Source organism: Schistocerca americana, chromosome 7 (assembly GCF_021461395.2).
Source record: "Schistocerca americana isolate TAMUIC-IGC-003095 chromosome 7, iqSchAmer2.1, whole genome shotgun sequence".
NCBI lineage: Eukaryota > Metazoa > Arthropoda > Insecta > Orthoptera > Acrididae > Schistocerca > Schistocerca americana.
This window is the reverse complement of record NC_060125.1, coordinates 347,084,674-347,096,121: the sequence shown is the minus strand read 5'-3', so window position 1 is coordinate 347,096,121 and position 11,448 is coordinate 347,084,674. Positions and strand designations below refer to the sequence as shown.

At 43.4% G+C, this 11,448-nt stretch overlaps 1 protein-coding gene across 1 annotated transcript in view; it reads left to right on the top strand.

Moving 5' to 3' along the window:
- The first annotated feature begins 6,009 nt into the window (after positions 1-6,009).
- Positions 6,010-11,448, top strand: part of LOC124622455 — a 35,374-nt gene continuing 29,935 nt past the window's right edge. The window contains exon 1 of the mRNA XM_047148157.1: positions 6,010-6,140. Coding sequence (XP_047004113.1) covers positions 6,092-6,140 — 49 coding nt within the window. The 5' untranslated portion in view covers positions 6,010-6,091. The remainder of the gene's footprint in view (positions 6,141-11,448) is intronic.

Sequence of the window (11,448 nt, the reverse complement as noted above, 5' to 3'; positions counted from 1 at the left end):
TTGAACATCGCAGAGCTTTACTAGACAATAGTGATATTGGAGGTGATATGCTCTAGCGGACCCTTGCCTATTTCTACCTCTGAACTAACTTACCCAAACATTTATAGGGGGAGTTACGGTTCAACGTGGGCTGCGAACCACGGTGCAATTCCGCGTTATTCGCATGTACGAATCATTATTGTAGGTGAAAGAAGCGATAAGGGATGGGACTAATCATAATACCGGCTGGATGTCGTACACCAGACGTTTTGTTGGGATTCTAGCATATTTCCAATGGCCATAGAGCCATTATAATCATTATACACTCATGTTCAGAGAAAAACAGAACATGTTGAACGACTACAGATAGGACGATCATACTCATAGGACATGTATGTTAATGTGTTCTGCAGAAATGATTAGCATTTGAATCACCTCGGTTCAGCACACTTCCTGTTGCCTAGTAGGCATACACTATCTGATGTCATTCCGGTCCCCAGTGTCGTCCTTCCATACACCACTGCCGTCTAGCATGTGTCTATACATTCGTCAAAGGTGGGAGGAGAAGTGGACGACGCACACGCACGTAACCCATGCCTCAATAAACGCCGACGGATGGTCACCCCCTGATAGTGTGTGATATGCTCCACTGTTCCACTGTTTCGCCGGAGCTGAGGACGTAGATATGTCGTGCAATGCCACTGGGACGAGGTATCTATCTTCTAGGGGGTGGGGGTGGGGGGGGGGGGTATCTGAGCGGTGCGACTTGACCCATGTCGTCGCGTTCTACGGTCTTCCGTGAAACATTCTGCACACACCGGTTGCACTGCCGTAACAGTTCGTCCGACACTAGCAGTAGTTTCCTGGATGGATCGATGACATTTTCTCGTGCCAGTAATTCGCCCTCTTTCAAACTCACTAATTTGACGGTACGATTCGCGCATACGTCTGCGATGTATCCTGCATACCTGCTCAAGTCACACATATGCATCCCATATAGCTTCAACGAGAGGCCAGGCACTTTTTACCGGTATTTGATGTTGCGCAGTGATATCAATGTTGACCTTGAACCCGCTGGCCGACATGGTTCAAATACTAATCATTTCTGCAAAACATCCTAATGTACATATCCTGTGAATATGAACGTCCTGGTCCTAGTTGTACAACGTGGTCTGTTTTCTGTGAACAAGAGTGTAGATGTGATCGTGTATAGGCTCTCAACGATATCTGTCAACAAAACAAGTATCGTACTATAAAACTTACGAGAGGCAGTGATTAACGAAAGACTGGACATTGTAAACACAGATCTGTAACTTTACTTGCTTTTCTTTATATTGCAACAAAAACTTAAGCAAATATATGTCCAGTGAACCCGCTTATGAAACCGGAAGCGAAGTAATAAGAAGGGAAAAGTGCACATATCACACCTGCTTAATGTTAACATGTATAACTGAAAATAATCACCCAACAGCGGGTCCCCTTAAGCGGACACTCTGCTACATTCAGTTCCCGCGCCCTTTTATACCCCCTGAGCCGGCCGGGGCGGCCGAGCGGTTCTAGGAGCTACAGTCTGGAACCGGGTGACCGCTACGGTCGCAGGTTCGAATCCTGCCTCGGGCATGGATGTGTGTGATGTCCTTAGGTTAGTTAGGTTTAAGTAGTTCTAAGTTCTAGGGGACTGATGACCTCAGAAGTTAAGTCCCACAGTGCTCAGAGCCATTTGACACCCCCTGAAAATACTTTCTCAGTCAGGTGTCAGGCAAGTAATCAACAGTAGCAGTAGGAAGCATTCCATTCGATGACTGCCCTGCTTCGAAATGCTACAGTTTTAAATGTACCGGTCCGACTCCGGTTCAGACTGACCACATAGTGAATTTCTTAGTTGTTGATCCCATATAGTTGGCGAGGTTGTAGCATTATAAAGATCGCGGCCATGTACGACACGTTATGTGGTACGCAACGATCGACTGACACAGGAATAAAAAGTACGTTCTTCCATTTCATTCGTTATCGTTGCACGCTCACGAAACGTCCGGCCATTACATGTCTACGCGGCCTTCCCAAAAAACTAGGATACTCTTCATGAATTTTCGACTGTTTTGTTATATACGTTTTTGCTATCTCGCGACCATCTTTCGTTCTGTATCCAAGGTTCTCGGGTGTCCAGCCGGATCCGATCGTCGAAGTTCCACGATATTTCGGCGGATAACCGTTCCGCCATCATCAGGTGGTGCCGATGGAATGATCCGGCTGGACACCCGAGAACCTTGGATACAGCACATTAGCCCGGAAAGCCTCAGATCACATATCTTCCGTTCTGTTTCTCGTACTGAGTTATATGCTGATTGGAATTCTGTTTGACTAATCTTTTACGATCCCTTCGAAACATGGACCTCCTTGCAGTTAGGTAGCTCGAGTGCCTCAATACGAATAGCTGTACCGTATGTGTAACCAAAATGGAATGGTATCCATGGAGAGATCAGTTGAATAGGTCATCGGCGTCTCCAGTAGTTTTATGGTCAGCAGAAAGTTTAGAACCAGAATGAGCTTTTACTCTGCAGCAAAGAGTGCGCTGGTCTGAAACTTTCTGGCAGATTAAAAGTCTGTACCTGACCGGAACTCTACCCTAGGACCATTGCCTTTCGAAGGCATATGCTCTATCGACTGAGGTATCCAAGCACGACGCATAATCCACCTTCACAGCTTTACTTCCGCCAGAACCTCTAGGCAAAGATCCCGTTTCGAATCCCAGTCGGGCACAAGTTCCAATCTTCCAGGAAGTTCAGACTATCTGAATGGCTGGATCATTTGACATTTTAGGAGTAGGTCCATTGATCGTGACCGGGTCAAATATCTCACGAAATAATCGTCAAACTAAAAAACTAGAAAGAACGAAACTTGTCTAGTTTGAAGGGGGAAACCAGATGGCGCTATGGTTGGTCCGCTAGATGGCGCTGCCATAGGTCAAAAGGATATCAACTGCGTTTTTTGAAACAGGAACCCCAGTTTTTATTACATATTCGTGTAGTACGTAAAGAAATATAAATGATTTAGTTGGACCACTTTTTACGATTTGTGATAGATGGCGCTGTACTAGCCACAAACATATGACTCACAATTTTAGACGAACAGTTTGTAACAGGTAGGTTTTTTAAATTAAAATACAGATCGTAGATACGTTTGAACATTTTATTTCGGTTGTTCCGATGTGATACATGTACCTTTGTGAACTTATCATTTCTGAGAACGCATGCTGTTACAGCGTGATTACCTGTAACTACTACATTAATGCAATAAATGCTCAAAATGATGTCCGTCAACCTCAATCTATTTGGCAATACGTATAACGACATTCCTCTCAACAGCGAGTAGTTCGCCTTCCGTAATGTTAGCACATGCATTGACAATTCGCTGACGCATGTTAGCAGGCGTTGTCGGCGGATCACGATGCCAAATATCCTTCAACTTCCCCCACAGAAAGAAATCCGGGGACGTCAGATCCGGTGAACGTGCGGGCTTCGACGACCAATCCACCTGTCATGAAATATGCTACTCAACACCGCTTCAACCGCACGCGAGCTATGTGCCGGACGTCAATCATGTTGGAAGTACATCGCCATTGTGTCATGCAGAGAAATATCTTGTAGTAACATCGGTAGAACATTACGTAGGAAATCAGCATATATTGCACCATTAAGATTGCAATCGATAAAATGGGGGCCAATTACCCTACCCCCCATAATGCCGCACCATACATTAACCCGCCAAGGCCGCTTATGTTCCACTTGTCACAGCCATCGTGGATTTTCCGTTGCTCAGTAGCGCATATAATGCCGGCTTACGTTACCGCTGTTGGTGAATGATGCTTCGTTGCTAAATAGAACGCGTGCAAAAAATCTGTCGCCGGCCACGGTGGTCTCGCGGTTCTAGGCGCGCAGTCCGGAACCGCGCGACTGCTGCGGTCGCAGGTTCGAATCCTGCCTCGGGCATGGATGTGTGTGATGTCCTTAGGTTAGTTAGGTTTAAGTAGTTCTAAGTTCTAGGGGACTGATGACCACAGCTGTTAAGTCCCATAGTGCTCAGAGCCAAAAATCTGTCATCGTCCCGTAATTTCTCTTGTGCCCAGTGGCAGAACTGTACACTACGTTCGAAGTCGTCGCCATACAATTCCTGGTGCACAGATATATGGTACAAGTGCAATCGATGTTGATGTAGCATTCTCAACACCGACGTTTTTGAGATTCCCGATTCTCGCGCAATTTGTCTGCTACTGATGTGCGGATAAGCCGCGACAGCAGCTAAAACACCTACTTGGGCATCATCATTTCTTGCAGTTCGTGGTTGACGTTTCACATGTGGCTGAACACTTCCTGTTTCCTTAAATAACGTAACTATCCGGTGAACGGTCCGGACACTTGGATGATTTCGTCCAGGATACCGAGCAACATACATAGCACACGCCCGTTGGGCTTTATGATCAAAATAGCCGCACATCAACGCGATATCAACCTTTTCCGCAATTGGTAAACGGTCCAATTTAACACGGGTACTGTATCACGAAGCAAAAACCGTACGCACTGGCGGAATGTTACATGATACCACATACTTACATGTTTGTGACTATTACAGCGCCATCTGTCACAATGAGAAAAAAGTGGTCCAACAAAAATACTCATATTTCTTTACGTACTACATGAACATGTAATAAAAAATGGGTGTTCCTATTTAAAAAACGCAGTTGATATCCGTTTGACCTATGGCAGCGCCATCTAGCGGGCCAACGATAGCCCCATCTAGTTTCCCCCTTCAAGCTAGACTAGTGAGATATTTGGCCCAATCACTATCTGTGGACCACCCTGTATAGAATAAGTTCACAGATATGTGAGTGGCTCGAAGACTTCTTAAATAATAGAAACCAGTATGTTGCCCACGATGTTGGGTGTTCATCAGAGAAGGGTATCGTCAGGAGTTCCCCAATGAAGTGTGATAGGACCGCTGTTGTTCTTTATACACATAAATGATTTGGTGGACAGCGTGGGCAGCGGTCTGTGGTTGTTTGCTGGTCATGCCGTCGTGCACGGTAATGGTCGAAGTTGAGTAACTGTAGGAAGATACAAGACGACTTTGACAAAATTTCCAGTTGGTGTGATAATGGCGGCCAGCCCTAAATGTAGAAAAACGTAAGCTAATGCGGATGGGTAAGGAGAACAAATCTGTAATGTTAGGATACAGTATTGTTAGTGTCCTGCTTGACACAGGAAAGTCGTTTAAATATCTGGGCGTAAAGTTGCAAAGCGATATGAGGTGGAACGAGTATGTGAAAATTGTGATAGGAAAAGCAGATGGTCAACTTCGGTTTTTTGGGAGAATTTTAGGAAAGAAAGGAGATCACATACAGGACGCTGGCGTGACATTTTTGAGTACCGCTCGCGTGTTTGAATCCGTATCTGGTCGGATTGAAGGAAGACATCGAAGCAATTCAGAGGAGGGCTGCTAGATTTGTTACCGATATGTTCGAACAGAACTTAAAAATATTACAGAGAGGCTTCGGGAACTCAAATGGGAATCTGTGGAGGGAAGATGGCGTTCTTTTCGAAAAACACCATTGAGAAAATTTAGAGAACCGACATTTGAAGTTGACTGCCGAACGATACTGCTGCCGCCAATATACATCGCGCTTAAGGACCGTGAAGATAAGATACGAGAAATTAGAGCTCATTCGGAGGCGTACAGACAGTCGTTTTTCCCTCGCTCTATTTGCCAATTGAATAGGAGGGGAAACGACAAGTAGTGGTACAGAGTACCCTCCGCCACGCACCTTTCGGTGGCTTACGGAGTTTCTATGTAGATGTAGAACAAACACAGCCTTGCTGAACCGCCTCTTGTTGATTGAGCCTTCATCCACATCGATTAAAGTTCCTTTATTGATGACCTTAACTAGTCACATGACTGAACGAACTTGATCTCGGGCACGATATGCTTGCCGCTATCGGAGGTACTTTGTACTGTTGTGCGTGGGCTATCGTGAGATGATGGAGGTCAGGTGACCAAGATCTCGCATATCTCAGTTGAAAGCGTCAGTTACGGAGAGCGCAGCGTAATCATTGCGGTGATGGCGAGCAAGACTTTATTTCTGGCCGCGCTTGTGGTCGTGTCCTGTGGTGAGTTTCTGCAACTAAAATGATTTTTCAGATCCCTACTTCTTCCATTAAATCTGCATCTGTTTCGTCTTATTACTGTAACTGTACACGCAGGCCCGATTAGATCAAACGCTCTGGATAGAATTTCCTATTTTTCCTTTAACTTTTCCTAGGTCTTTTAACTTAGCTTGCACTTTTGTTACTACGCCTGTTGAACAGTCATTTGCCCTATTGTACTTCGGATCTCACTGTGGCTGTCATACTTTCATCGGATATATTAACTACACGTAAATTTAATTAGAGCTTATCAGCTGTAACAGCAGCACACATTACAAAATGAAGTAAAGTAAAGATGCCTTCAACTCGTAGGTTCTTGTGAACGTTACAGTGCTTTACTAGCCATGGTGCTATTTGAGATAACGAATCGTTGTCTTTTTTTTTTCGACCTTCGAAAAGTCAGTAGTGTAGATTAATTACAGTTTAAAATGGACACCAAATCTCGGTGCAGATTAGCACTTTCCATACAAACAAATCATTTCCAGAACTGAAAAACCGATGAGTGACGGAAGAAGTCCTAGGACAGGGAATCAAACAGGAGACCACCCGATTTGCAGTCTAGTACTTACCCACTAAGAAATCGAGCCCTATCATAATGAAGCACAGTAGCTTAAACTGCACTGAGGCCACAACGGTCATGGGAAACATCCTTATATTGTGTCGACCCTCTTTTGGTTCGGCCTAGTGCGCTAACTCCGTGGCATGGACTTAACAAGTCGTTGGAAGTCCCGTGCAGTAATATTCGGCCATGCTGCCTCTATAGCAGTACAGAATTGCGAAAATGTTGTAGGTGCAGGATTTTGTGCACGAATTGACCTCTCGATTAAGTCCCATAAATAATCGACGGTAGTCATATCGGGCGATTTTGGCGAACGAATCGTTCGCTCCAGGATGTTCTTAGAACCACTCGACTCGAGATATGTTCAAATATTTATTCACCAAACATGTAGATTATGCAGTAATTGTATAAACTATACAGTAACACAAAATATTTTTCCGTCTTTTAGGGCTACTTGTTCCGTCGGTATTTACATTCTGCTACTATATCGTGAGCTTCTCAGAAAGACCTTCTTGCAGATTCTACTCGCAGTATAAATCTTTGGTAGTTATCTACCGTATTTCTGAATTTATCCCTATACTCGACGGTGTATCCTGGGATTGTGACTAGTAACAGGTCTGTTGTGTATTCTTACTACCTTCTGTTTCGCTTATACAGGTCCAAACTTTCTTAGTCAAGGGGTCATTGGTCATTGTCCAGTCTGTTTTTTGTTGTGCTCGTCATTCTGAAGACTGGTTTGATGTACCTCTCCATGTTACTCTATCTTGTGCAAGCCCTTTTTATCAGAATAACAACTGCAATCCACATCCTTGCTTACTGTTGTCTTACTCTCTAATTTTTACTCACCGCTTCCTCCCACACTTCCCTCGAGTACTAAATTGGTGATCTCTTGATGCCTCAGAATGTGTCCTTTCAGTCGATACCTTCTTTCAGTCTGGTTGTGCCACAAACTTCTTTTCTCCCTAGTTCTGTTCAGTACGCCCTTATTACTTACATCATCTACTCATCTTCAGCATTCATGGGTAGCATTACATTTCAACAGCTTCTGTTCTTTTCTTGCCTGAAATGTTCATCGCTCATGTTTCAGTTACAAACGTGGCTTCACTCCAGACAAATACCTTCAGGAAATATTTCTAACACTCACATCTATATTTGATGTCAATAAATTTATCTTCTTCACAGACGCTTTTCTTGCCGTTTCCAGTCTACATTGTACATCCTCTCTACTTCCGCCGTCATCAGTTACTCTACTGCCCAAATATCAAAATTCATCCACATGTTTTAAAGTATAATTTCCCAACTTAACCCTCAAAGGAAATCATTAGTCGACATAAACGTTTTCTGGATGTGATACCGCGTCATAACGTATAAACCTACTGCTGCTGGAAAAAAACCAACGTTTCAGTCACGGTTGCAGCGGCCATCTTCTGGGTCGTCTTCCACTTTTCCCAGTTTCAGTCAGTCATTGCCGAATGCGCTCTCTGAAACTCTCAACAACCTCTAGCTCTTTCACCTCATCCATGTCCCACTACCTCAATGTCCTACCTTTTTGTAATCTCTTCAGTTTTAATCTGTAGTTTGTAAACAATAAATTGTGGGCAGAGTCCACATCCGCCCCGGGAAATGTCTAAAGTTTAAAATGTATTTGGAACCTCTGTACTGCCATTTCATGATCAATCTGAAACCTCTAGTGTCTTCAAGTGTCTTCCATGTATTCAACCTTTTCAACATGTATCTTAAAGCAACTGTTATCCCTGATTAAATTATGCTCTGTGCAAAATTCTACCATGTGGCTTCCTCTTTCATTCCTTTCCCCAAGGGCCGGCCGGAGTGGCCATGCGATTCTGGGCGCTACAGTCTGGAACCGAGCGACCGCTACGGTCGCAGGTTCGAATCCTGCCTCGGGCATGGATGTGTGTGATGTCCTTAGGTTAGTTAGGTTTAATTAGTTCTAAGTTCTAGGCGACTGATGACCTCAGAAGTTAAGTCGCATAATGCTCAGAGCCATTTGAACCATTTTTGAACCTTTCCCCAAGCCTATATCCATCTATTATTTTTCTTTCTCTTCCTTTTCCTGGTACCGAATTCGATTCCTGCCTCACAATTAACTTTTCCTCTCCCTTAACTATCTGAATAATTTCTTTATCTCATCATATATTTCTCCAGTTTCCTCATCATCCACGGACTATTTGGTACATAAATTTGTACTACTGTGGTGACTGTTGGCTTCGTGTCTATCTTGACTACGACAACGCATTCAATATGCTGTTGATAGTAGCTTACCTACATTCCTCTTATTCAGTATTAGACCTATTCCTGTATTATCCCTATTTGGTTTTTTATTTATATTCCTATACTCACTTAACAAGAAATCCCGTTCCTCCTCCCACCGATCTTCACTGATTCCCACCATATCTAACTTTAGCCTGTCCATTTCCGATTCTAAATTTTCTAACCTATCTGCCCAATTAAGGGATCCAATATACCACTCTGCGACCCGTAGAGTGCTAGTATTGTTTTTCCTGATAACGACCTACACGGTATACTTTCTTTGGATTTTTTGCATCGTGGCTCTTCTTGTGTATTATAGGTTTTGGATACTACTTAAACGAAAAACGAATAGCTCTGTATATTACGTGTCTCATAGGCAAGATTACATGGAGTTATTCATTTATACACTTACGGAAGTGGAAATTTTACACCGTGAAACACCAGTCCAAAATTTCGAACTTTGTGCAGATGTTCATCACGTTACGGGTGTTAAATGAGTGAATGTTCATTTAATTCGGATCTGATTAACGACGTCCTCCAATAGCTACAATACTCTCTTTTATTCGTTGTGGCTTAGGAGCAAACGCCCTCTGAATGTCATCCTGAAGAATTTCTCGCCATGCCTGATACATATACCGCGTCACTTCAAGATGATTGACGGCTGGAGGTTTCTAGGACAGCAGACATCTTCCCATAGCATCCGTGACATTCTCTATGGGCGACAAAATAGAGGACAGAATAGGGGACGTTCCTAAAGGCATTTGCGGTGCGGTGGCGTCTTACAGTATCCTGGTGGAATATGACATTTGGTATCCTGGTATTGGATGATATCAAAACAGGGTTGCCACATGTGGCATTCAGTCTTCCGTCAGCAATTACTAAATCAGTGTTGTAGCCATATCCAGTACCTCCCCACAATACGATGCCACGTACTCGATAATCGCTGCTTCCTACATTCTTTCACAGTGTCATTTGCAGGACCGTTAGCGTCGACGTGATCATCACAGGCAGATGCCACTCAACGTTCCAGTTGTCTTTGGCTTTACAGCATCTTATCTGTGGTATGGTGTCAGTGGTAAACGTCACATGGTAACTCGAGATCCCAACTTTGTTTCCAGTAATATGTTCTCGTCATTTTGTGGTTAATTCTCTCCGGCTCTCAGCTCTTGTCTATTCCTCGGGGTCATTCGAACAATCCTACGATCTTTTTGTGGTGTGGTCCTTCTGAAAGCATCTGTACCTACTCTACTTGCCACGCTGTTGTCCTGAATTTATCTCGTTATCATTTGTTCTGCAGTCACTGGACTATGGCCAACTGTCTGTGCTATTTGTCAGTATGATGTCCCATATCCCTCACACAGGGTTGTTAAAGTGAAGAGTGCAGCAACTCACGGACTTCTAGTGTGAGCTATAATTATAGTTTGGCAGCGATACTTTGTAGATATGCTAATGCGTTAATTTGGAAGCGATGTACGGTGAAAAGAAAATTAGTTCCAATTTTGTCCACCAGGTGCAAATCTGGAGCTGTGCAGCATCTCGTCGATGTCTTTGGAGCTCATATTGAACAAATTGTGTAAGCAGAGGTTAATAATAAAATCGACGTTAAGCCTTTCTCTCTTCTTTGGCCATTTCATCCAACGTCCCGTTCCTAATCCATTGCATACGGAAAGATTTGTCTATGTCTTTCTTGCATTCACAGCACGAGATTTATACTTGATGTCCAAAATTGGAACTAATTTATTTGCAGCCTTAATCGATTCTGCATTAACATATTAGCATATCTACAAAGTTTCTCTACAACACGCTAAATAGGCCCCACACACAACCTTAGTGAATAGCTGCACTTTAATTGTAACCATTCGGTACCAGTGACAGACTCTCACAGTCAGAAAGTTGGTTATAAGTTTCACGTACACATCCTCTGCGCCAGCTCTGATGCGATCTCCATCTGAAAAGATCCGTAACGTAAGACAGACCCAACAGTTGCCTTGCACTCACACCGTTCTTCATCTGTAGAAATGATTTTTTTCTGTCGAAATATGCCGGTAATAGCCTCACCTAAGTACGGAATTTTAATCAATATATCCAAAAGCTGTGGATATGCTGGATCGTCAGTTTGGAAGCATTAGGTCAAAGGATTTATAGAGTGATTAATGTTTCGGTCAGTGCAGATGGTCGAAATTTTGAGAAAAATCAGAGTAAGCTTTAGGGTAACATACAATATGCAAAAGAAGCAGGAGGGAACAATTAGTTTGGAAGACCAAGAACAAACTGCTCGGATCAAAAAGAGTGCATGACAGGGACGCAGTCTTTCGCTACTACTGTTCACTATATATATTGAAGATGCAATGACGGAAATAAAAGAAACATTCAAGAGAGGAATTAAAATTCAGGATGAAACGATAGCAATGATAAGATTCGCTGATAACATTGCTATCCTCT